The sequence below is a fragment of the Phocoena sinus genome, chromosome 1 (assembly GCF_008692025.1).
Source record: "Phocoena sinus isolate mPhoSin1 chromosome 1, mPhoSin1.pri, whole genome shotgun sequence".
Classification (NCBI taxonomy): Eukaryota; Metazoa; Chordata; class Mammalia; order Artiodactyla; family Phocoenidae; genus Phocoena; species Phocoena sinus.
In genome coordinates this window covers 52,698,501-52,726,388 of record NC_045763.1, presented here as the reverse complement: position 1 = coordinate 52,726,388, position 27,888 = coordinate 52,698,501, and the positions used below count along the sequence as shown (strand labels likewise).

The 27,888-nt window shown below is 38.3% G+C and overlaps 1 protein-coding gene across 5 annotated transcripts in view; it reads right to left on the bottom strand.

Moving 5' to 3' along the window:
* NFIA (nuclear factor I A) overlaps positions 1-27,888 on the bottom strand; it is a 396,670-nt gene that overhangs the window by 193,907 nt on the left and 174,875 nt on the right. For all 5 annotated transcript variants that reach the window (XM_032649031.1, XM_032649049.1, XM_032649023.1 and 2 more), the window contains one exon: positions 17,584-17,649. In XM_032649031.1, the coding sequence (XP_032504922.1) occupies positions 17,584-17,649 (66 nt within the window). The remainder of the gene's footprint in view (positions 1-17,583; positions 17,650-27,888) is intronic.

The window sequence follows — 27,888 nt, the reverse complement described above, 5'->3', positions numbered from 1 at the left end:
CAAAAAACAACAACAAAAAAAAACCCTATCAGTGAGTGGCAAGTGACAATGAAGCTGCATCTTACAGAGTAGACTGGACATAAGCAACACACTTCGGGTGTCACCGTCACCCATCACCTCCAGATGGGACTATCTAGTTGCAGGAAAACAAGCTCAGGGCTCTCACTGATTCTGCATTCTGGTGAGTTGTATAATTATTTCATTATACATTACAATGTAATAATAAGAGAAATAAAGTACATAATAAATGTAATATTCTTGAATCATCCCGAAACCATCCTCCCCCTGTCCCGGTCCATGGAAAAATTGTCTTCCACGAAACCAGTCCCTGGTGCCAAAAAGGTTGGGGACCACTGCTGTAACTAATGCCTGGAACAGTGTCAGGCATCCAGCAGATGTTCAATAAATAAATGTTGCTTGAATGGATGAACATAATATGTGAAGGTTTAGTGTGACTATCTCTGTGGTTCTCTGTAAACATCAAGAAGTTGGAAATAAGAACAGTCAAGCAACATATATTCATTCAATTTTTTTATACCCCCAAATGATGCACTAGTAATAATGTCAAAGGGGCTAAATGGCCGGCAGGAAAATGCGGAGCTATGACTGCTTGTAATACTTTCTCACTGCATCCCTCAAGCTTGAATTTTGTGACAATTTAAACTCAACAAATAGCCTTTTTTCTGATTTCAACCCAGTAGGCTAGTTCCTTGGCTAGCAAATTCACAAATGCCATGCTAAGCCCTGTCTTCAATATTTACAGAATAAAAGGGAATTTCGATTTTAGCTTTGGGTGCATCCGATTTTGACAGCTTGGAAATGTCATTCTCAGAGCAAGGACTTTTCACACGCACAGAATTCTACCTCTAACTGTTCTATAAATGCAAATGCAAATATCCTTGACCAGAAAACCTTGAGCATCGTGTTCTAAGAATGTTCGTGAGATTACATGAAGTTTTTTTAAACTGTATTAGTTTCCATCCAACATCTACTAAATTGAATTAAAGTGGGGGAAGGCCTAAGTTCGAAAGGTGGATGCCAAAGGAGTCACATTTTAATTTCGACTCTGTCTCTCATTTATGGATGCTTTCTATCTGTCAGACAGGCAGCCTGCAAGCTTCACTCCAAGGGAGACATAGCAGATGACTGGCCATCCAAGAATTAAACATGAAATGACTATGCTGTATTAGAAACTGTTCAGAAACACAATGCCGTAGCCAAACTGAGTCTAATGTGGTGGTCGAATGTTCTTTTTGCTTAATAAGGATGCTACATCTTCCCTCTCACACATACAGAAGCTGTGAATCCCATTTATTATATTATCAGCATTCACTGATTAGGAAAAGGTACTGGTGGTACATTTCTTATTAATAAAGGAGACCCCCGCCAGGAACATCAATTTGCAAAATTCAAGGAAATAAGATATAGTGAAACTCCTCTGCATTAAGAACTAAACAAGAACAAGAAGAAGCTCAGAGAGGAGGGGGAAGGGAGAAAAGAGAGGGCAATGGTAACATGGCACAGGCACCTAAGTGTTTTTAGGGACAGAGTTGTGTAAAATCAGTGTGAAGTGGTTTGTGTGTTCTGAGACATAACCTAAGTGCTCCCTCCCCAACGCCGTTACCACGCAACTTACCAACCTCAGTGACTCACATATGTTCTGTGTGTGCACAGAACAGAAATATGGAGAAGGGGCTGATCCCAACATCTGGAGCACAGTCCATGGAAGAGAGTGTTGTATGGCTTGAGAGAAGATCTATCACTTAAACTAACTGAGCAAGTGTAGGAACCAAGAGCCAGAAGGGAACTTTGGCCTGAAAGCCCTCCCAGAAACATGCAGAAATCCTGGGGTGAAGTTTAGATTTCTTCAGAGTGTGGAATGGGGGTTTTGAGCTCATTCTAAGAGGCAGGGAAGCCATAGGATAGCATAGCCATAGCATAGCATATCATACATATGCTTCAATATTTAGGTCAACTGTTTAATAAAGCTCTCCTATAAACACCTATAACTTAACTATTGCTGCCTCTTGCATAGCTTTAATCATTTGTACCTTCCTCCATCATTGGCCCCAAACACTATCTAAATACCTTCAGGAGATCACAGTCACAATTTATGGAAAATATCTATTTAAATATCCATCTCCCGTGCTAGAATATATATCTGATGAGCATTGGGTCTGCACCTCATTTATCGTTATATTACCATTGCCTAACGCAAGGATTAGCAATATATGTATAATTAAGAAAGAATGAATTGGAAGAGTGTAGAATTACTTTATTCCCCTTAAAAGACTTTAAACTCCTAAAATGGTGGTTATCAGAAGCTGAGGGTGAAAGAACGGGAGAGATGTTATTTCAGGGTGCATACTTGAAACTAGTAGGTAAGTCAGTCCAGGAAACCTAATACATAGTATGGTGATTACAGACTACAGAACTATACTATAAACATTAAACTTGCTAAGAGACTAGATCTTAATTGTTCCCAACACTAGAAAATGATAATTATGTGATACCACAGAGGTGTCAGCTAATGCTACAATGGCAATCATATATTTTTTTTGCGGTACGCGGGCCTCTCACTGTTGTGGCCTCTGCCGTTGCGGAGCACAGGCTCCGGACGCGCAGGCTCAGCGGCCATGGCTCACGGGCCCAGTCGCTCCGCGGCTTGTGGGATCTTCCCGGACCGGGGCACGAACCCGTGTCCCCTACATCGGCAGGTGGACTCCCAACCACTGCGCCACCCGGGAAGCCCGGCAATCATATTTTTGCAATGTAAATGTATCGAATCAATACGTTTTATACTTTAAACATACACAACGTTATATGTCAAATGTAGCTAAGTTTTAGAAAAAGACTTTTTCACAGATACAGAGAACAAACTAGTGGTTACCAGTGAGGAGAGGAATGGGGGGAGGGGCAAAATTGAGATGGGGTGGGAAAGACTTCAAACTCCTGAGGGCAAGAGCCATTCATTCACTCATTTGCTCACTCATTCATTCTCTCCAAAAACATTTATTGATTGCCAGATACTACGTTTGGAATACAACCCAAACATTAATTTTTTCCCCCAAGGGCAGTCTATTCTACATTATCTAGAATAGCGGTCTCCTCAAAACACATATTAGGGGACCCAAAGAAAACACTGGGGTTTCTACTTATTTTTATGTTGCATCTTCTAAAAAATAATGATGAATTTGTTATTAACAGTGCCATCTCCCTCACTTGGTACCTATGTCAGATGGTCACCTGTCACCCACGGTACATAACAGTATCCCTAGGAAAATGTGGAATTCTGCAGACCCTCTCTTATTGGTTTAATTTTCATCACATTATGACGTATTACTCTATTCATTTGTTGGTGTTCACTTAAAACAATTGATGGATTGTCTAGTTTTAACTAATTCACCACCACTATCCCCACCACTGTCATTCTCCAACCACATGTTTACGATTTCCCTGGGAAGAAAGGACAGGACATAGAGAAAATACATTGGAACAGTACGAGTATTGTACTAATAATACAAATTATTTGAGAGTATTACAGTTGCTGAAGGTAAAGCATTCCAAAACACTTCAAAGCACCTCACTATCCATTATCTGTTTAATGGTAGAGCCTTCCCCAGGAAGACAAAGCAGCATTTCCTCCGCCACTCACTAGCTGTTGACCATCGATCTGTGCCTCAATCTCCCTGAACCTCGTTTTCCTTATCCTCTACCTCTTAGATTAGGACAAATTAAGACAACATAGCCAAACAATTTAAAGTGCCTAGTGCCAAGGTCAGTTTTCTCACCTCTCCTAGTGATGTACAGAATCCACACAGAAAGAGCTCTGAACCCAGAACTTCCAATGTCCTACACAATTATGAATGATTAGGCTAGCCATACTTTGTTAAAATCTTATATTCTAAAAGTATGATTTCCTGGGTCAATTTATGCACAGAAGTGCATACCTGAGTCTCCTACTTTGAGCTGCTTTTCTCATTGGCCCTCACTATCAATTCCGCTCAGAAAGAAGTGAGTTCAACAATATCTGTTGAAAGAATGAATGGAGGGATGCATTGTGGAGATGATGAGCAGCCCCTGGGCACAACTCGTCTTTATTGGCTCTTACTACCTGCTTTTCTCTTCTTCCCTCTCCTGCCAAAAGAAAAAGTTAAAGGCTATTATCAACCACTGGTCTATAGCAGGGGCTTCTGTGTCTTTTCACCATTAAGGACATCTCGTAATAGTTTCCTCTCATGGTGCCTATTTCTCAAAGTATTTAATTTACCATTTTTACTAAATTATGGATAATTCATCTCTCCCCCACCTTGAACTAAATGAATCCAAACTATAACTGCCAAACAGAGTTTCTGTAAGTATAAGATAACCAGTGAGTTCACAAAATCAAAAGCAAAAATTGCCAGCTTATGCATCTTATTATCTAGGGGAAAATGCATAATTTCTTAAAATTTTTTTTTTCTTTGGTCACCTTCAAGAACTGCCAGTTGGCAACCACTGGTCAGGAGCATGTGTTAGCATGTGTTGAGTTTTACTTATATATATTTCATGATATCAATTTGCAAATCCACTAGAACTCAAGGGACATGCATGTCCTGGGCACTGCTACCTTTAGAACTGGCCGATGCTCTGACAACAAGGTGCCTCATTGTTCCCTCTCTACTGTTAAGGATCTTACTTATAGTCCAAAGCTGTAAGAATGCATTAAATTGAAAAGCTTTCAGTTTGGACAGCATTTGCAATTTTAAAAGAAGATAAACCTCTCTAAGGAGTTAACATGATCTGTGAATGGGGGACATGCTAGGAATCAGATATCCTAATGAACTTTGTCTAACTCACTTGAAATGGAGAATTAACCAATTCTTTTAAATAATTCAGAAATCTAAAATCAAACGGATGAGGTGCAAATTTCTATTGTCCTGCACAAAAAATGGGGAGTGGAAATAAATGTTTTATATGTTTTCAATAAAACTATACTCCTACATCTTTTGCAAGTGAAATACTTTCCAATTTATTGGTAATCATAATTGTTTTATGCCAGCCAACAAATACAATGGCATCTGGTATAAATACCTTACAACGAATCTCTTTTTATACACTCCACCTCCAGCAGAAAAATCAAATAAAAATTTAATCCATTGTTTCAAAGTATCCATTGTGGAGCTATAGACTAAGGATGCTTGAAACTGTAGAAAAAAAGAGTAAAGAATGTTCATATGAAAAATAAGAATGTAATTTTTCCAAAAGAATGTAATTTTGCCCCAAAAATTGAAAACAAGAAAAAGACATGTTCTAGATTGCCCTCTAGCGCAGGGTTCGTGTCCATGAGGCAATGAAGTGGATGAAAGAGAAGGTGGGCTACACTTTATTGTGCATCTCCTATGGATCACTGCAAGTTCTGGGCACTTTATACACACACACATCCATAGAGATACATTCATATACATAATCTGCACAGAAACAGTCCTGTTAGTCCTGAGGATGTAATTAAGCCTGTGGGTGCCTGAGCAAGGCTGAGGCAGATACTGAGAGAATGAGACGGGGAATAAAGGAAGACATGACCATCCTAGGTGAGGGAACAACACGAGGAAAGAAAGGAATGAACATTGTTTAAGCTCAAAACGAAACAGCAACTAAAACACATTTCCTGGGAAGATGACAACATTCCACCTTATAAATGAGGAAACACAAGCCCAAGAGTTTAAATTACTTGCCCAAATTTACATCATCAGTAAGTTACAGAACCAGAGTTTGAATACTATTCTTGCTATAATGCAAGGTCATTGTTAAGCAATTAGACTCTGGAGTTTAAGTTTGAAAACTCTGTCCTTTCTGCTTCTTGACTGTGGGCAAGCTACCTAAATTCTTTGCATCTCAGTTTCCTCATCTGTAAAATGGGTAACCTAAGAATACATATCTCCATAGGGTTGTATCAGAGTGAAACAAGATCATGAATCTAGAACCCTTAGCACAGTGCCTTGCTGTGGTGGCCATAAAAAATGAGACACTCGTATCGCATGTTACAAGAAGCATGACTGCCTGACAACCCCAACAGCTCCCCTCTGGATTTATCACCATGTTTGTTCCAAGGAGCTTCCTCCAGGCTCCTAGTCAATGACTAAAGAAGAGGATACTAATGCAGACTGGTTCCTGTGGGACAAAAAACTTTATAACAAGTGACTGGCTCAAAGACTCTCCATTGGCCTGTACCAAACTTTCTTAGAAGCTTACTGATGTCCAGGATTCTTCCTTCCCAATCCTCCTTCCTTTCCTGTTTCCTTTCACAGGTAGCAAATCACTATTGCAGTCTGAAGTCTCTCCAACCTAGCCTGGCTCCCTCCCTTCATAGCCCAATAAATCCCTACACATCTAATCCCATAAGGGCATATTCTTCTTGGGGGACCCAACCTAACACACCAGCACACAGGAAGTCCACAACGAATGTGAGCTACTAGCATGACTGTTAATCACCAAATTCATTATTTCTGTCATTACCTGGTTCTAAATCCCAATACAGTTTAACCCTCCTTTCCAAAACTGCTTTCCTTAAATCTGTGAACATGATCCTTTCTTAAAGTAGGAGGGTACAAAGACCACACCATGTTCCTGTAACATATTCAGACAAGTTTTGTCATACCTAATAAAACAGTCCTAAGTGAAAACATATATATTTAGTTTCCCATAGAGCATAAAAATATGGCACCTTCTATTTTCAAGTCAATCTAAATGTCTTTTCTCTATATCACCTTTGAAGGTGGAGTTTTCCAGTGCTGTATTATTTGACTGATTTTCACCATCTTTCAAGAGGCAACAGTCTACTAATAACTGGATCTTGCGACAAGGTATACTTCCTTTGAAGAAGTGACTCACGCACTGTCCCAACGCCTTACTCAATTACTATCCCACGAATTAAACTTACACACTGACTTGGATAGGGAGTGCCTCTCAACTGCAGTATTGTACCCACTGACTGTGCCATACAAGTGGCTTATTGTATAACTACTGGGCTAGGTACCGGCAGCTGCAGGAGGAATGGAATTTAAGCAGTCAAGTCATTAGAACTTCGTGGTACTCTTCCCAGGTCTCATTTTCAGCGGGTTAAATTCCAGTGGTTTGACCCTTTGTGATCAATGAAATCATCACAGACTAATCAAACCTTTTCCTATACTGCTGTTACTACTGCCCATGTAACCTCCATGGGAGTGTGTAGAGAACTAGGACTGGTGGCCAGATAAAATACAGGACTTAGTTTAGATAAACAACAAATCCTTTTTTTGTAATAAGTAGAGTCCATGTAATACTAAAAAAAATTTATTTGTTGTGGATCTGCAATGCAAATTTAACTTGGCATCCTGTATTTTTATTTGCTAAATCTGGCAACTATTAGGGAGAAAAATCAAGCTTCGGGGTCGTGGACTTGAGACCTGGGGATTTACAATCTAAATGGAGTCCTGAGATAAGGGTTAAACTGCAGCTCCACAGATCTAGACCTCCATTAAATGAAAAAAGAATCGTCTGCATGAGAGGGTATGTGAAGCCAACTATCCCATGCAAGTGACTCTACTTTCAGTGATACACACATAAGGGAAAACCTTTGGGGATACTAAAAGATATTGCCATGGCAGACGAGAGTCTCCTTCTTTGACAATGCTATGAATTAGGCCTTTTGCTTTATTCACCACTTAACTTTAAGTATCTAACACAGTGTCGGGGCTCAGGGCATATCCACCACATCAAGAAATGAATGGATTGGGTATGTGCATACCCTTGTAGAGGATATCATAATTTGTCAAGCATGTGCCAAGTCCCTTCCTTGGCCTACAAGGTCCAGTATAATTTGGCTTCCTGCTACCCCTACCTCCAACTGCTCCTCTTTCATTTGTGCCCCGCAGGCCACACTGACCCTCTGAGTGTTCCTCCAACATGCCTCAGGGTCTTCACACTTACTGTCCCCTCTTTCTAGAACAAAAGTCCCAAGTATCCGCATAATTCTCTTCTTCACCTTCCTCAAGTCTTAGCTCAAAAGTCAACAGATCAAAAAGGCCTTCCCTGACCACCCTCCGTAAAATAGCGCCCATATCCTCCACTGTTTATCCCTTATCTTGCTTTGTTTTTCTTCCTAATATTTCATACCATTTGGTATATTATATATATTAGTTAGTTCATTGTCTGTTTCCTTCCACCAGAAGGAATAAGAGAGATTTTATCTGTTTTGCTCAGTGCAGTATCTGATTCTTAGAATGCACTTGATAAACATTTGTTGAATGAAGGAAGGAATGAATGAATGAATGAAGCCTCTTTCCCCTTACTTGACTATCAGGTCCTTTAGAACAGGATGTCTGATCCATCACTGTATTCCCCCAATGCATCCAGCACATAGTCCAAATGTACCCAGCGGATTCTTAATAACTATCTGCTAAATAACTTATGAGAAAATTGAGGTACAGGTCTTTAAGTGACTTGGACAACTGATTCCCCCTTAACAGATGCTCAGTGTCAGGCTTATAATGGCAGCTCTCCTTTGCTAATCTGACCTATTCGGAAGCTGTGATTTGGCTTCTACTTGTTCATCTCTTGAGTTTACAAATGCTGCTTGCTGAGAAGCTCTCTGGTTGCAAAAATGCCTACAGAGATCTAAGAAAACACTGACTTTCCTTCATGAAGAGATTGTTGGGAGCCTATTACTATTTTGCTGGGCCTCACCATAACATCCTTTATACTTCTTTCTTTGGATATTTGCCATACGATGCCTGTGGATAAGGCATATGAGACTCCCCTGTTCCCTTTGGGATAAAATCAACCAAGTATAGAAATTAACAACTGAGATGGAGCAGAGTAAGCTGCAGTAAGTATTACCCCTCCACCACCTCGATTTGAGCTATCCCAGTAGATTTCCTTAACGACAAGGTAATGCCAAGGGAACAGAGTTGCCTGGAGCTGAGTGAAACCTGAAGAAGAGAAAAAGAATGAGGAAGCTGTAGGGAGAAAAGGTGCCAAAAATCCTTGTGGTCACATGAATTTTTCTAGCAGACAACTAATCAAGCTGGATCAGCTACTCCAAATCCCTGAATAAATTATTTATATTACATTCAGTTTACTAATACGATCCATAAATGTATAATTCTTTCCCCAAAATAATATATAGGATTTAAATCAACAAATTCATAGTCAAATGTCAAATCAGACCCTGTTATTTGTGGCAAGGAAAGCTCATACACTATTCCTGACCCAAACTAGCCTCCCTGAAAATTCATCATGCGGATTTTTCAGTGATGGAGAGGAGATCTTCTAAGGAGATCCGTCAAGGGGTCCTATCAGAGCCCATCCAAGCTTCGACCACAGGGAACAGAGAACAAGGGCAGATGGCACTGCAGCCAAACACCAGCCTTCCACCACACCTTCTCCATGCAACTGTGATGTGATGACGGCACCGCATTTGATTTCTTTTCTGAGCCCGGTTCAAATACTACGTGAACTGTTTTGCTTCATATTTTGAGAATCGAGATCTATGGATAACTTTACACAATCCCATATAAGTTATAAACAAACACTTAAAACCACTTTTCTATTTGCAATGTTACATCCAAATGGTTGTCTCTCCTGGAACAAGAGTCACAGGCATGAAGTAATTCGAGGACCAGAAAGACACCTCTTTATTTCTTCTTTCCTCTATAACTATTTGTGTGTGAGGCACTGGCAGAGGGGAGGAGGTGGGGTTTGTGTCTGAAATAGACCACCCAGCCAGTCCGTTTTAGAATTTGGAAATCAGGGGAACAGGGGTCTAAAACATTCCCTATATTGGCTACTAGCCAACTACTTAAAGTCTGTTCAGCTAGTTATCCTCTGTATGTAGACAATAAAACACCCATAACGTGAGAGGTAAAACTACTTCTTTAAAATGACTACAAATTTCATCCTTCTTTTTCAGTTGAAAAGGCTCCTTAACTACCCTGAATCCTGCGGTAAAGCTCATGATACTCTACACTGCAGCATGCATATGGGGGAAGCCTCAGCTGGTACCTCATCTTTCAAAAGGCAGGATCCAAGAATTTCCTTTGTCTGCAGGCATTTCTCAAGAGCCCCTGTAAACAATGATGGGTCACATCTGCTAACAATATTTAAGAAAGCACAATTCACCTGGTCTCAGACTGACATTTTTAGATTAAACCAAATTCTAGTTCCCCAGTCTCTAAAAGAAGATAGACCAGCTCCACTGCATTGCTGAAAATTCATCAGTCAGAATTTAATTACACAGATCTGGAAACCAGAAGGCATTTAGGTTTTAATGTCCCCCCGAGTTGGGACCTTTGCAATATTTAGAATATTGATCATTACTGTTACTGCTGTTATTTTGGTGGTCACTCTACTGTGTCTGTCCCTGCAGGGTTTTTGGAAAAAAACACGGCTGAGAAGAACTGTTGCTAGGTAATTGCAAAAGAAAGTCATGCAAATTATGAAATACTGACAAGTTGCATTTACAAGTCAATGGTGCTAGAATGCTCCTGCTTTCCCAATAAAACGCTGTTCGGCTGCACGTTGCCTCCAAAATTCCTAAAATGACCCAACTATAATGACCCAGTAATCTAAAAATAGTTCCTAAAACAGCAGTCCATCCAGTAGTAGGAAACAATTCTTAGCATTTGGAGTTATGAATTTTATTTTGCCTTCCAACTATGTACTAATATTATAACATAATATCGCAATGTATCTACTACATATTTGAGGAGGTAGTGAAACAAGTTAAAGCAAAGGGTCTGCACTTTCTTATGAGAATACTATCAGATAAAAGAATGTGTGTCCAAAAAAGAAACAGAAATTTATAGTTCTCTTATCTCACCTCCAAGTTCCAAAGTGAATCCTACATATAAATCTTTTACAAAGTGAATCCTACATATAAATCTTAAGTCAGGAAGTCAGTAGCCTTGGAATTTATTTCGTAAGTACCAAAATATTCAAAATACTCACAGAAGTGAGTTAACTGATAACCAATGAGATAGTGACAATTGAGACTGAAGAAAAGTACATTCCTTGCTCCTCCAGCAACTTTTAGCAATGATCCCTAGTTTGGTGATACAGGATGGGAATGACATAAATAAAGATGTTGAACATGAAAGCTAGATTCAACCAGTACTCCAGGGTGATTTTCACACTGGCAGGTAGAGCTGGAAATTTTCAAAATCTGGGGCAAGCATCACGATTCATGGCCTTCCACTGATTGCAGAGGCCCATCTGAGGGCTGATGTCTCTGACATATGTGCAACTACCAGATAAATGAGGCAGAGCAAACATGATTAAAACTAAAGAAAATTATCTAAATACCAACTCTGGTTTCCTGTTATAAATATCACATTTTAAAAACCACTAAGATGAGGTTATTATTATTATTAGCAGCCTGTGCAGGTGATGAGAGAGAGTAAATAGGAAAAACAAAAACAAAAAAACCAAAACACATGTGAACACAACTTTTCTTTTTCCAGCAAGGGAACACCACATTTTCTTTCCTTTTTTAGTTAAGGGTGCATCTACAGGGAGTCCCAGTGCGGGAGTGTGCTTTCAGAGTGCCATTGTTGGACTGTGCTATTCCCTCAGCGTGGTCACACAGAAGTGTGCCTTGAATTAAGTAGGAGGGCTATCACACGAGCTTTTCCCGCAGTAATGCCTGACCTGATGCACCACAGGACGCAAGCTCTGGGGGACTGTTCACAGGCCCTGTAAATATCGAGAAAGCATTGCAAATGTAAAGCATTCTGATATCCACAAATACTCTTGAATTCACAAAGGTGGTTTGAGTAGGTGTTCTAAGTCAAAGTCTAACAAATAGGCTTAAAACCTTCAGGAGTTCTTGAAAAGCCAGAAAGGGGGTTTCAGTAATATGCAAAATGATTAAATGAACGATACCAGTCAGAGCTGAGAACTTTGCCGGGATTCCATTCCCTATGTGGTTATCAACCATAAAGGAACATGATGATATTGCATATCTTTTTTTTTTTTTAGTCTTTGACATTGCAATACCTTTAAATGTATTGTTTGATTTTTTCTTATATTTGCTTCAGGTTTAACATTTTAACAGTAGTAACTGGAGTTCTGGGGAAAATCAAAGCTGTTCTCAACACATGAAACCACTGCCTGAATGTAACTTTTCTAAGTTAATGCTGCTCAATTATATCCATTCTCTAGTTTTTTTTCTTCTCAACACAGAGTCTTAATTTTTCAGGTGCATTCATGTGGAAATATTAGTAATAAGCATAATTATAATTTTAGGAAGAGTCTTTAATTTTTAAAGTTCTTTATTATCCCAATAAAATTTCACTTCCTTTCTGGTACAGAAGACAAGTTTTAAACTTAGGTCACATAAAGTGAATTCTTTATTTTAATCTGTCTAGTTTTTTGTTGTTTTTTGCGATACGTGGGCCTCGCACTGCTGTGGCCTCTCCCGTTGCGGAGCACAGGCTCCGGACGCGCAGGCTCAGCGGCCATGGCTCACGGGCCCAGCCGCTCCGCGGCATGTGGGATCCTCCCGGACCAGGGCACGAACCCGTGTCCCCTGCATCGGCAGGCGGACCCTCAACCACTGCGCCACCAGGGAAGCCCCTAGCTGTCTAGTTTGATATGTCTCTAGGTGACCAAGGCAAGTACTAAGAGAATCATCATTTTTGGAAGAAATATTTTTGGGTTTTTTTTTTGGAATTTTTACTTCTTTTATTTTTTTAACATCTTTATTGGAGTATAATTGCTTTACATTGTGTAAGTTTCTGCTGTATAACAAAATGAATCAGCTATACGTATACATATATCCCCATATCCCCTCCCCTTTGCTTCTCCCTCCAACCCTCCATATCCAACCCCTCTAGGTGGTCACAAAGCACTGAGCTGGTCTCCCTGTGCTATGCGGCTGCTTCCCACTAGCTATCTGTTTTACATTTGGTAGTGTATATATGTCCATGTCACTCTCTCACTTCGTCCCAGCTTACCCTTCCCCCTCCCCATGTCCTCAAGTCCATTCTCTACTTCTGCGTCTTTATTCCTGTCCTGCCCCTACGTTCTTCAGAACCTTTTTTTCTTTTTAGATTCCATATATACGTGTTAGCATATGGTATCTGTTTTTCTCTTTCTGACTTACTTCACTTGTATGACAGATTCTAGGTCCATCCACCTCACTACAAATAACTCAATTTCATTTCTTTTTATGGTTGAGTAATATTCCATTGTATATATGTGCCACATCTTCTTTATCCATTCATCTGTTGATGGACACTTAGGTTGCTTCCATGTCCTGGCTATTGTAAACAATGCTGTGATGAACACTGTGGTACATGTCTCTTTTTGAATTATGGGTTTCTCAGGGTATATGCCCAGTAGTGGGATTGCTGGGTCATATGGTAGTTCTATTTCTAGTTTTTTAAGGAACCTCCATACTGTTCTCCATAGTGGCTGTATCAATTTACATTCCCACCAGCAGTGCAAGAGGGTTCCCTTTTCTCCACACCCTCTCCAGCATTTATTGTTTGTAGATTTTTTGATGATGGCCATTGTGACTGCTGTGAGGTGATACCTCATTTTAGTTTTGATTTGCATTTCTCTAATGATTAGTGATGTTGAGCATCCTATCATGTGTTTGTTGGCAATCTGTATATCTTCTGTGGAGAAATGTCTATTTAGGTCTTCTGCCCATTTTTAGATTGGGTTGTTTGTTGGTACTGCATATCTTTGATCACACCTCCTTCTCATCTACTATGGCCATTAGTATAGCCCATAGCTTTGGTTTCCCAGCAGTATTAGTCATATCTGTGTATGTATGCCCATGTGTCATACACATACAACTGTACAACTTATACCCACACCCAAATTAGACTTCAACTTCTCCAGGGTTTCTTTTTTTTTTCCTTAAACACTTCTTGGTAAATCAATAGTGAGCAAATACTCAAAAACTACTTGGGGATAATGACAGTATATTTATCTACTTATTAATTTTAATAAATCCTAGGTATCTGTCATGTTCAAGGCATATGGAATTGGTCATGAATCCTATCTTTCATCGGCTTATAGTTTTAATAAGCCAGATTCTATCTGGTTTGTGCCAAGGAAAAACTCACACAAAATTAAAGACATCTAAGTGGAGTCCCTTCTGTCCAGAATAACTTTCTTGAGCATTCATTCTGAAGGTTCTAGCAACTCTGAATCACTCTTGTAGCTGTCAACTCCTGGGAGGTACACAGAATGTGGAGAAGAGAACTAAACTGCGAAATAGATGTGCCACTGTGGGGATTATGGACAGATTTAAGAGACTTAAGCCTGACATTTCAGAACACAGTAGGTATCTACAAAAGCTGTATCTAAAGAGTCTTGCTTTATTTCTGATATTATGTCCCCTTCCACTCCAAGGCTCCCAGCTTTTGACCTCTTGAATATGTGTATCTCATTACAGATATGAGCTTTAACTGGAGAGTGGTGGTAGTTACCTTTCTTTGAGTCCTTACTACGAACCCGGCATTATGCTGTTTCACAGGCATATTCTCATTTTAATACTCATGAGGAAGGATCTTTTAGTGTTCCCATTTTACTGATAAGAATACTGAGGCTGGGGCAATACCTTATTCAGAGTTGCCCAGCCATTATTTAATCAGGCCTGTCTGACTGTAGAGGTGGAATTTTTAATCATTATATTATACCAATTTTGAGTTTCAGAGATTCTGATATTTTATCTCTGGACTTCAGATAATTCCTTCAAAATTCCCATCTAATACTGTAATTGGACAAAGATTTGTTTTCTTTTACAGTTGAGTCTTAAGGGAGTACAAGAAAAGAAAGCAAAAATTCCACAGAAAAAAAAACAGACTAGTTGGGCAGGGAAGAAACAGCTGCATCCACTTTAGGTAAAGTTACATGGCCTAGTTTATGGTTTTGGATGAAACAGCATGTTACCATTTGTCTACTCATTTTCCATGGTTTACTAGGAAAATACCATTCGTTTCCCATTACCTTTCTCCTCAAGAGCTAGCATAAAAAGAATATTATTTCCCCTCGAATATATACATAAATAAGGAATAATGAGTTCCCACTTTGTTTGAAGACCAGAGTCTGTCACTTCTTCATCCACCAAGATTTCAAAAGTTCTTGAGTTTTGTTGATATACTTATGAGAGTTCTCTTCTTAAAAATAAAAATGAAACAAATAAACAAACAAACAAGAACTTTTCAGGAACTCATCTTCCATAACCTGGGGTAATGAAAATGAAAGAATACTCTTTATCAAAGCAACCCCAGAAAGTCATCTAATGCATGTAAATACCTAGTCCTGAAATCCTCATTTATTTTCCTTTAGGGATTATATGACTTTAAGGAAGAGGAAATATTTCCTCCAACAACTTCATCTGAGATTGACAAAAGGCAGAAAGAGGAAACCGAAGAGGCTGATATTCCTCTAGTCTGAGCTCCAGTTGGAATTGTCTAAGATGAACCAACTTCAGCTTTTCTCTGAAATAAATAGAAATTTGAAACATAGGAATTTATTACTGTCTCTCCTGGATATTAATACTTTCTTTCTTTGAATTCACACGATCCTTCCCAAATGGTACTGTGAATCCTTGAGGTGGCACCAAGTGATCTGGGGTTAACAGTGAACTTGGCCAGTCTCTCTGTGCCTTTGGCCGAAAAATCCAGGCTCAATCCTCGTTTCTTTTTGGAATGGGAAATGCACAATATCGGTATTACAGCAGCTCCAGAAAGGCATGCCAGGCCTCTCATGCTCTCAATTTATATTTGCATGTGAACAGCTTGTCGGCCATTTTATGAAGACAGATGAATCGCAGGCCTGCGAGAGGGGCGGCCAGACCTAAACACGTGAACCACACACCTCGGCAGCCCACCAGCTCTTAAAGGTGAAAGTAAAACGAATATATCTGGACACAACTTCAGGCAGATTATATAGAGATATAATGTATGAAGAAAACGAAACTAACAAAACTATAAGGCATCATCTATAAGTCAAGTGGGAAATAAAGAATGAAACTAATCTATAAATATCGCTCTTTAAAATGTCAACAAAAAATAAGATGTAGCTGTTTATGACACTAAAAACAAGCCTTCAGAGCTCTCGCTCTCTCTCTCTCTCTCTCTCTCTCTCTTTTTAATGCCTGCTGTGAAAAGATGACTTTGATAAGGAAAATACCACCAAAATACCAGGTTGAGGAGAGGAATAGTCAGATAGTGTATATTTAATATGGGAGCCCAACAATGTTATAGAGAATTTCCCAGGCTCGGGAAATGAAACGAATCCTGAGAAATGAGTGATAGGATATTCAGTGTGGTAAACTCAATCCTCCACCCCACAAAACTGACATAATTCAGTTTACCGATCTATTTCAAAAGATCAGATGGAGATCAAAACGGAAAAATAGATAGAACAACAAAAAGAAGAGAGTCAGGAGGAATGAGGTCATTCTAAGTAAGTGAAAAACAATGTATGGTAGAACTATACTGACTAGAAAAATAATACAAGGAATACTGAACAACGGCCAGCTTTTTTAGTGTAAAGTCTATGAAAGATACTATGGTAAGTATGTTATACACATTATCTTATTTAATTCTTCAACATGTCAATACAACTATTACCGTACCACTTCAAAGATGAGGAATAAATCAGTACTCTGGGAGGGTAAATAACCTATTCAACATTACAAAGGCAGGAAGAAGTAGAGGCAGACTTTGAACACAGGTCTGACACCACAGCCTGAGCTTCTAGCCTCGGTGCCATATTCCCCTCAAAGGTCCCTCAAGGTCAAGTTCCCATTAGAGTCTTCAGCTCTCTCACCAGGGAAGATCACTTTGGAATTTTATGAGATGATATCTATGAAAGTGTATAATACAACGTTTAGCATGTCATGGGTATCACGTGTTTACTTCTTGATTTTTATTGAAACTGATGGTTTTACTCAATCTTAAATTCTAACCTATGACCTTTTTCGTCCTTGGAGTGCATATACCACACAGTTAGTATTTTAGTGGATACTATTATATTCATATATAAAGTGTGTATTCTAGGTTAGTCAAGTTTCTGCAACGGAAAGTTTATACATTTATGCAACTGATGAGTTTAATTCTGTCACGTATCCTTAGTGTTTTATTTTAGACAATTTGAAGTGAAAAATCCTTCAAAGGCAGAGATGATTTTCTTAAAGCAATTAGCAAAGGCTTTGAAAAGGCCTCAAAAATACTTCTCAGTCAATAAACTTAAATCACTAGTGAAGAAGACTGTAGGTCACTTGCCACCTTAAAAGGAACTGAAATGAAAAGGCGTTGGCGCCTCACTTACGCTGTAAAAGATCCTGATCTGGTAAATCAACACCGCCTCTCACAGTAATCAACTTTCTTGGGAACTAAGGTTCTTATGAGTACCCTGATAGAGTTTGTGGCTGAGGGGAAGGGTTTGGGGAGGCTAGAGTGGGCCAGAAAACTCCTTGAGTCCTCAAGATTGTTCCTACCGTGGGCCGCCCATAGGGGCAGACCTCAAAATCCTTGTACTTGGTTGGCTGCTGGCTACCATGGACTCTCAGAGCAGCAGTCAAGAGTTCCAAAGTAAACTTACCATTTTCTGGCTGGTCCTTAATGTCAGCGTCACTTGGCTGGCTGGGACTTTCAGATTGACTTGAATCTGAAAAACATAAAAATACAGCCAAAAATTACAGGGTCTGTGAAGGAAAGTGGATCAGAGGTGCCAGACTTTCTCAAAAGGTTCAGCATGGAAACTAGGAATGAGAACGTTACAGAAGTGACATGATGATCGAAAAAAGAAGAGAGAAAAGACAGGGGGTGAAAAGCAGCAGAGGCTGCAGCCCGTGCCTTCAGAGATGACTCTCGGTTCTGTTGCCACCTCCAGTGGCGCTTGGCTTGCGCCAGATCATAACTTGAAACTCTTCAGAAACCATCCTCTTACAGAGACACCATTTCCAAACTGCTCTTCTCCATTATTTATACACTAGAGTCTGATAAAGACTTCATCCTTCATTACACACATCTGAAGCTTGATTCAGAACATAATAAAGTGTCAAAACATATTTTGAAGCTGGTATATAAAAGCAACCCAAACAACAGAAACAAGTTCTGTTGATATTTAGCTCTGTATTACAGCAACAGACTATGCAGACTAACACCATTAAATACTAGAATGCTAATATTCTAGTGCATTTACTTAAAATAACAGGATCACTCAAAGATATCCTTCTCCCCCACTTTATAAGTATTATTTTCCTCTTGTAGTGCTGCATTTGGGAGATCCTAACAGGGCTTGTGAGCAAAAACAGGTTCTTGCACACCTTTATTGGATCCCATTTGTTTTTTATTTTAAAAACACAATCATTTTCAAATGAAAAAATTTGATTCAATCAAATTAACTTCTAAAAGAGATAATTTAAAATAAAGTAATATTTAATTTTAAGATGAGATAAAATTAAGTTAGATCAAAAAATTTCACAGAATTAGAAGTAGGAATACTTATGATACATTTTGGGGGGAAAGGAGAAAAAAGGCAAAATATGTCAAGGAGAGAGTTTTTTATGTAAAGCATTTTCTGAGACTTGAAACAATATATAACATTATCAAAAAACAAGCAAAAAAAAGTTTCAGAAAAATCTCTGTATCTGTGGAAAGCCTGGATCTGAACTTTACCTTGACTTCACAGGGTTAGAATGGGCTGCCTGAAATTTGACCACATTTCAGCAAGAAGTTCAATGCAAGATCCAAAAGGTCATGACACTTAACTGTGATTAAACTGAAAATATTAATTCTATTTCAACAGAGTTACAGTTTTAGCATTCTCTTTCTTGGAGATACTGCAAAAGGTAGCAGCACTACTAGTGACCCTAGGTCGAGAGAAGCGCTAAGTTATTACTTTAAGAAAGGCCCCCTGCTTTTAGGCAAATGAAGATTTTAATTATTGGGAAGTACTATTTTTTAAATGTCTATTTAAAAATTTTCAGATGCTCTTAACCTGGTAACTAGAGAAAAAATTCTAGATTGATTCAAAGGTTCAAATAACAAATGATGTGAAAATTTGAATTTTTATTTGTCTGGCAAAGTGATAGCTTTTATCATAATGTAACAATAGCCATAGTGAAGACACAAACAAAAAGCATTACAGGTCAAAAAACTTTAGACAAATTCTTCAAAATGAACCACAAAGTTAAATACAAATCTGCACTGAAAATTGGAATACAATTTATATCGGATTACATTTGAAATTTTAACTCCATAAATTAACATTATTTTTATAGCAAATGATTTAAAAACACGGCAGGACTACCTTCTCTTTTTCTAAGGGAATATCCTGTAATTTCGCCATTAAAAATGACAAATTCAACGTTCTTAGAAGTAATTCAGCATGTTTTAGGAGAAAGGCATACTTCATTATTTTTGTACTAGAAAATTTTAAACCATTAATATCCACTATTAAAATTAAAGAAAATATCTAAGTTTGTCTTAGGGAAAGTTAAAATTCTTCCTGATCATGTCCCAGAATAGATACATAAAATTTTGCCAAATAGAACATTTTCTTTGGAATAAGACTGGCAAACCTAACTTTCTATATGATAGCTTAGCCAATATTCTTTTTCTTGATGTAATATCTTTACGATTAATCACTTTACAAAAAGAAAAATATTTTTTATCTCAATTAATTTAAATATACCATAGCCAATTACTTTTCTGATATTTAACTATTAATACTAAGCTAAGGTAAAAAAATAATGAGTGATTCAAACAATTGTTTTAATAATCTAAAAGTGGACTCCTTTGTCCTTATAAATTTTCTTTTACGTTTGTCACCCTATATTTATAGAAAGGTAGCATAATTATAGAAAACATGAACAGCAACAAAAGATGGCAATAGATACGTTCAAAGAAAGTTTAAAATTCCAAGCCACAGAAAAAGAAGCAAACAAACAGCAAATGACTGAGTGGCAGGAAAACAGCTCAGAGTTGGTCTGAAAGGGGCCGCAGCACTCTTGTGAAAGCTCAGATACAAACACTGGAGAAGGCATCTAGCCAAATTGAAAACGGAATTTAATTTCTCCACTTTTATTCAAAAGCTGGGGATACTGTTCTCCACCGGAGGACTGCATACTAAAACACACCATCTTGGTAATGGATAGGGAAGGCCAAAGATCTACAAGAAAAGTTAAATGATCTAAAGACTTAGGTAATTATTTTCTACCATGGGCTGTTGAATGCCGTTTCTATTTTGAACCAACAAGGAACAAAATTACCCAGTGCTGGTGCAATTCTATGCTGAGAACGCATGGATACTTTCTCTGGTATTGCAAAAGGTCACCAATGCTGTTAAGTATGGAGCCGACCAGATAACCAGAATTATAAATTAATTTCTACCCATACATAATTGATACAAATGAAAGATCTCTTTCTTAAGCATTTGCATTAAAACACTATCACAAAGGTTAGCAACTAATTTACTTTTCTGTTTTAAATACTTGGTAGAGACTTGTCAGAAGCCAAGGTAACTTTATGTCTTACTTTTGGGGACAATTATCACATGGTCTTTTGATTCCCACCACCTGAAATAATTAGAGGCCCCAGAAAAAAAAGAGCCACCTGCATAGAATTGGGTGCCCTTCCTGTATCTGAGTCTCCCACAGCAGTGACTTTATCTGGTTCCCTGGTTGAAAAGCCAGAAAATTTGTATATTACAATGAAGAGAATATAATTTAAAATGTGTTTAAATGATGGAGTTGGAAATGCTGTTGTGAGGAAGTATATTAGGATTATCAGTTTTTTTTCCATCTAGGGATTTGATCTTTGTTTAAGGAACCTTAGACGTCAACCTAACCTAAAAGAAAAGCAATTTTTCTTCTGGTTTGTAAAAAATTTATGAGCAGAAATTTAAACCTAAAATTGACAGGGTTTTCATATAGGAGGCTGGATTGAAACCTCTTAATTGAACTGGTAGTCATCTACCTATGCATTTTTATGGCGCCTACAGCTATATTGCTGGAGTACTCAGACAAAGATATTTCACTATCAATATAATCACTAGGGAAAGGAATCAAATAAATCCTAATGCCTACACACTAGCCTCTGCTTCCATAAGCATGTGCACTGCAGGAACAGAAACCTTGTACTGGATTTGCTACTTATGCATGGATCCAGTCCCCCTAACCTCAATTCTGCTCCCCTTCAACTTGGAACCTCAGAGAATACTCCTTTTGGTATGGTGAAGAGTGACAAAAGCATGTCAATATGGTAAAACTGGCCAGGCAGAAATATAGACATCGCTTCCACGTATTTTCTGTTCTCTAGGCGTGATGCAAAGATGGAATGTTGTTAAATCTTCCTTGTGCTCGACCCAGAATTAAACTTTTCCTCTCTGATTCCTCTTTTATTGGCCATACATCTCTTACAATGTGACTTACATTATTTTGCACTAAGGTACTCTTCAATGATCTCCTATGAGAATCTGAGCTCCATAAGAAAAGAATTCCTTTCTTCCTCTAGCCTTACCCTCAGTACCTTCCAAGGGTACCTGGCCCAGCTAAGGATTTGATAACCGCTGAACTAAAGAGATGAATTTTCACTTGTTGTTCAGCTTTCTAATGCTGAACCACTGCCAGTGACTGAAAATACACTAAATTCACACCTAAAAGCAGATTGGGACTTATGAAATGAAAAAGGAGGGTAGAAAAGGTCTTTATTTCTGCTTTATATCCCCCTTCGTGGGACGTGGCAAGGAAGAGAGAGGCACATCCCTCTGGCTCGTGAGTAGGAAATTTTGCACAGCGTTTAGAAGTTGCAGACAATCACCTCCTCTGATCCCCTGGCCGACACACCCACAAGAGGCTCCTTAGAATAGTAAGAGCTGAGAGTGGTGTCTGACACATAAAAGGCCCCCCAGAAATGTGTGCAGGCTAAAATGATGGATGGCAGAAATATTTCGCACATTCAAAAAAACACAAAGATAAGAGAAAGCTGCCATATTCTGATGCCCGAAGAGGGACTCAAAATCCTAACAACTGCTGTTGTGAACAGCTGATAAAAGAAGAGCAGCCACGCAGTGGTGGGGAACCCTTCCCACCCCGAAACAAACCAATGTAATTCCTATTCAGTCAACATGATATCAACAAAAGTCTATGGACCATGAAAGTACAAATTCAGGTTCCAGGGGAAAAATAATTTCACCTAAGTTCAACCTCCCTACATGCATATTGATTTGGTTAAGGATGAAGCTTGAAAAGTCTTTGTTAGAATTTTGTGTCCAGTTTTAAATCTCCCAAATTAAAAGGTGATACGAAGAAATCAGAAGGCATCCAGAAACAAAAACGAGTTAGTCAAGTGAAAGAAAGTGAAAATGCCGCCAAAAAGAGATGAAGTTGTTTTTCATAGTGTGAAAAAGAAAAGGCAAAGTTAGGAATGAATACTTTCCTGCAAATAAATGAAGTGTCAGGAACATTCCTGAGGTAAAAGACAATAAGGAATAGGGTGATTATACTCTGAATATAATAAATACCCCCTAGGATTGTAGCACTTAAAGATTTTTAAAATTTAGGTAGATTCTTTTTTTTCTTACAGAGGTTTGGGAAGATGAGTAGTTTGCAAAAGAGTCAAGCCAAAGAATCCAAGATTCATTTTTCTACATCCATGATGTTATTGAAATCTGTTTCTGATTAGTAGTATAAGGCTTAGAATTACTCTATTTTGATCAATTCACTACCATAAGATGTTTATTACAGTAAGGAAATCTAGAAAAATGGCTATAATAGTCACATTTTGCTTATTAGTCTCTCTCATAGCTGCAGTTATAAAAGAAATATTATTGTAGTACTTTATAAACTTTAGGAACATTGTCTATTTTTTCCAGTATCACCATGACCTTAAAGACTGAGGTGTGAGGAAATATTTTAAAAACCTTTGAGATGTAGAATGTCACTTCACAGGTGCACATATGTATATACAATCTGGAGCTTACGAGTAAAGCTGATGAATACAATACCATCCACTACATATAACAGTATCCATCATGGTCTGGCAAAGAACAAACAGAATTTTGTAATACTATCATTAAATCTGGACCACCAAAAATCTTCAGTTATCATCAGCATTTTCAGAGAATGGATAAATCCTTTAAGCTCAGTAAACAATCAAACCAATATTTAATGGTAATTAATGTATATGACTGTGGCCTACTTAATGAAAAACAAATACACAATAACCTGGTTTTTAAAACAAATTATGAGGTGAGTCACACCATAAAAGTTTTCTTATCTTTGAAAATGGAAACACTCCATGGTTCTTTAAATGGGAAGTCTTATCTTTACTGTATTTAAAATACAAAATTTGATCTGTGTAACTTTCCCAGTAAGCTAGAATTGCGTGTGTCATGATAACCGCAGTAATCAAGGTAGGCACAGCAAATCCTTCTTCACCAGAAGGGAGGTGGGGAGATGGGGCAGAAGGAAAACCCTAATTCCAAAAGGACCAGGCTAGTTTGTACACGTTGGCCCTTGAATCCTCTAATCCGAATCCGAGCGGGAAGGCTGTGTTCACGCAGCAGAGACTTGGAAGGGCTCCACCAGACCACCCCGGGGGCTGCCAGCTGCTCGGGAGATCCACCCCTTAGCCGCTCCCGGATATGGCATTTTCGGGGTCGGAACTTAAAAGCGTTATATAATCTAGATGACTACCATTTTCTTTCTTAAAACTTTTTTTTTACATGCCTTTCGGAAGAAGAATTTGTGAAATATTAAATTTGCAGGAATTAGATTTTTTGGCATTAATGCTGGTATTCAAGGCCCATCTGTTTAGTCAGGGCTGTGTCTGATGATGAGACTGTTTAGGTTGAAGAGTGATTCAACTGTCTTATCACCTACTCATAAACGTGTTATTTGGCTACGTGCACAGGGAGGTTGTGGAATGATACACAGTTTTAACACGTTGAGAAAAAAGTAAAATGGTCTCACCATTGTTGTGTTATGACACTGAGGGGGAATCATTTCTAAGCTTTGAAAATTACAAATTCAGTCACTCTGAAAGTAAAGACCAAATGACTCAATCTTTAAACCTTCAGTCTTCGCATGAGGCTGATTTCCAGTCATCATCGGGTTTTTCAGCAAAGTTATAAGTGAAGTCAATGGCAAGAATGTGGTGATTATAAAAGACATGTAAGCACGATACTCTGACTAAATTTATAATTTCTCGTATTTTCTTTGACAAGGGTCTCTGACTAAAATAAACTAAAATTGACATAACCACTTTGAATTTTGTTTTTCTCATAACAGGGGCTGTGTTAACATGTGATGGTGATCTGTTAATCAATTCAGAACTCACATTAGTGAGTCAACCTGGTTACCTACCCACTCATGAGTAAACAAAGACCTGCCTAAAAAGCCATGAGTATAACATTATTGCATATCAGAATTGTGCTCGATTTCCCCTTTTGAGTCACTTTTTTCACAAACAAAATTAATTATAACAGTAAGTCCTTGGGGTTCTTAGAAGAAGAAGTATATATTTATACTTGATATATAAATACAAGTATATATTTATACTTGAAGATTACTTATGCAGTCAATCTATACAACTGGAAGTAGAAAAACTCCCTGTATACTTTCATACTATAAAAACAAATGTGTCAAATGAAAATGATGCATAATTTAGTTATAGTCTATACACATTATTTTCATGTGTCTGGATATCTGTAAAAAATTTCATTAAAATAATAAAATGATCTCTGTTGAGGATAATCATGGCTATTTAAGTTCAGTTAGTATTCTAAGGATTAACTTTTTTTGCATTCGTATTTCACTATTGAAAGAAGTATGAAAAGGCACAAAGATGGAATCCTAAAAAAATCTGAGCTATATAATTTAACTCTGGATCTTGTTTTTTTTCACCTGTAAAATGGGAACACTAATGACTATTTTGCCTAATTTAATAGAGTTGTTGTGTGGATCAAATAAAATAATGCAAGAAGACCTAATTTTGAAACTGTAAGGTCCCCCAAAAAGAAATGTACTTTTACCTCTGCAATATAAATCTTCCCATCCATATACATTTTTGTTTCTTTTAAAAAAATCAACCCCAGCCGACACATGACATGATTCTGGTAGAAAACATCAGCATCACAGCCCTGGTTTTAAAGTAAACGTTCTTAATTCCAATATACTGGGAAAGAGATTATCTCTGATAATGGAAATTTAAATCTCAGTTTGCCGTTGTTTATTCCAGACAGACATTTGTGTGTTAAGTCTGTTTATCGGGCAACACTTTGTCTAAGCCAGGAAGTAGTCAGTCTTTGTAACAAGATGTATGCAAATGAACTTCCCATGAGTCTCCACAGCAAATTGTAGTAAGGAAAAAAAAATTCCTTGTTACTTTACCAGCAAGAAGCTACCTCAAAAGTAGACTAGAGACAGAGAACTATGAGCTAGACTATGCTGATGAGTTTAAATGAATCCTAAATATGTGCTCACAGTCTGTTGCTCTTTATTCTAAGCAGACTTGGTGCCTTACATCTGTTTATCAGACAACACTCTGTCTGGCTTTGTAACCTGTGTGAAAATCAACGGTGACCATAATCCCATGAAATAACCTGTCGGAGGCAAAACTCCAAACCTCCCAACACTTTAAGGACCCCCACCAATAGACGTTCCTATGAAACCTTTGAAACTTTTAAAAAATACATCCAACTCTAACTTTTGCTCACCTTCTATCTTAACTTTTCTACACTCACTGAATTCCCTAAAGGCACGATAGCCTCAGGACAGAATGGTGAATTTTACCATGCAATTTGCACTGATAAATAAAAAATTTGCTAACATGCCCTATCTAATGATCAAGACCAGGGAGGTTTTTTTTTATATACTTTTTTCTATCGTAATAGTAAAACGTTTATTCTTTTATTCTATTACTAAAGTATCTATCCCGGGATCCTCTTTTTTTTTTAATCCTAATATAACTGACTCTTTTTAAAAAATCTAAACATGAAGAGTTGAAAAGTGTATTTATTTTTCTTGTTGGTTTTCTATAGGGTTTGAAAATCTTACCAAAGGCATCAAATTGGTTGAGCTTGTCTTCCTAGACAAAATAAACACTTTAGGACTCTACTTGTTTGTATTCTCCTCAGTGGTGCTGTATGCATCAGCAGCTAAAAACAAAGAAACTTTTTAGCTGCTCAGACAAAATGCAGAAGCTTCCCAAACAAGGAGGCAAGGGAGGGGGCATGGGTTGAGGGGACGGTAGGGGTGGAGAAGTGTGCAGAAAGTCTGACAGTCCATTCAATATAGGGATGATGGCTATAATGCATCCAGGGTCCCCTTGCTAATTAAATATGCATTGGCACAGTTTTGATCGATGCAAGCCATGGATCAGATGACACACCTGCAAAATCTTGAGCCCAGAGCTCCCAGGAAAAGGGAAAATACAGTCTTGTCTCCTTATCTTTGTTTTCAAAGGCTCTCAATTTCTGTGCTTAGATATCTAATTTAATTCTCTCACCCCTCAGCAAACTGGATTAGGGAAGTCAATACTGCCTTTGTGCATCGACAGGAAAACACAGCTTTCCTTTTATTCAATTTAGCTATGACCTTTATACAAAGATAATGACAACTGTCTAAAAGTAAGGTGAAGGCCTCAAGAAGAAGACCCCCTGAGCGAAGGCTCCCATGGAATTTTGGATGACAAGGTAGTGGGGTTTACTGTGACATTTTCCTCCTTGGAAAGGAAAAAAGGAGGAAAGGGAATTAAGAATTGGTGGCGGGTGGGAAGGGAAGGGTGGGGACACAGGGAGAAAGCATGGTGGAAGAGATTTCAATCCACTGACTAAACGACCAAACTCTCACAAATCACTGGACCGTGTCATATCCATAACCAGAGAATAATGCTGTCAAAGAAGATGATGAGAATGGCATAGTAACAATTTGCCTTAAAAAATGCAAACGCCTTAATGAGAAGGCTGAAGATTCTGCGGTTGGGTAAATCAGGAAGTTTGGGTTTTCTTGTTTCTTTCTTCCTTTCTTTTCCCCCCCTTGAAGCTTTTGAGAAAACAGGACTATCAGTGTGTTTGTGAGTCCTAACACCAGCGATAGCTAGAGATTTTTGGAGAAGCCTGGGATTCTGCAGTGCTCCAACGTTCAGACCACGACTACTAACCAAAGGGGAAAATGATACTGGAAGAGTCTCCCGAAAAAGCACTGCTTCCTTTTAACTTCCTTGTCTTTGGGCTTACTTGTTCCATTCATTAGTTCAGGCATTCATCAATGCATCTACTATGAGCCTTTCTCCCTGCACACGTGGTGACAAAAATTTTAAAAAGCAAGGTCTCTGCTCTCAAGGATCTCTCAGTCAATCAGAATAACGATAATAAAATCAAGGTTCTGCGGCAACCCCTCTTGATTAAGTCCCGTCCTCTGGTGACATTAATGTACAGCAACATGTTATTGTGCATATCTGTAATGGCTTTTATTCTCTTACCATTCGCAATCAGTACTGTGCCACTAAGTGTAGCCTTGTAACAGAATTTACAGTAGCCTGGATGCTAACTGTTGGTGGGAATGGATGGTTGGGATTAACTTTTCTAGTAAGATATAGAGAGGTTTAGGCAGAGTCCTTTCAAGTGAAAGATGAAGGTATATTACTGCATAGTTAGCATTGTTGGGAATGGTGTAAAATATCAAAATGGTTTTTAAAAATCAGGTTTTTTCCCCCCTTAGAAACAATTTCATAGACAATATTCCTAATCAGGCCTGGTGTACTCCCTTTAACAGAAATGACTGTTTAACAAAGGTAGCTGTGGTACACTGAAAAAGGTAGAGGACTTGGTATTAGAAAACCTGAGTTTGGGGCCCTTCTTGGCCATTTATAATTCGCTTTGTGGAACTGGGCAAGCCCC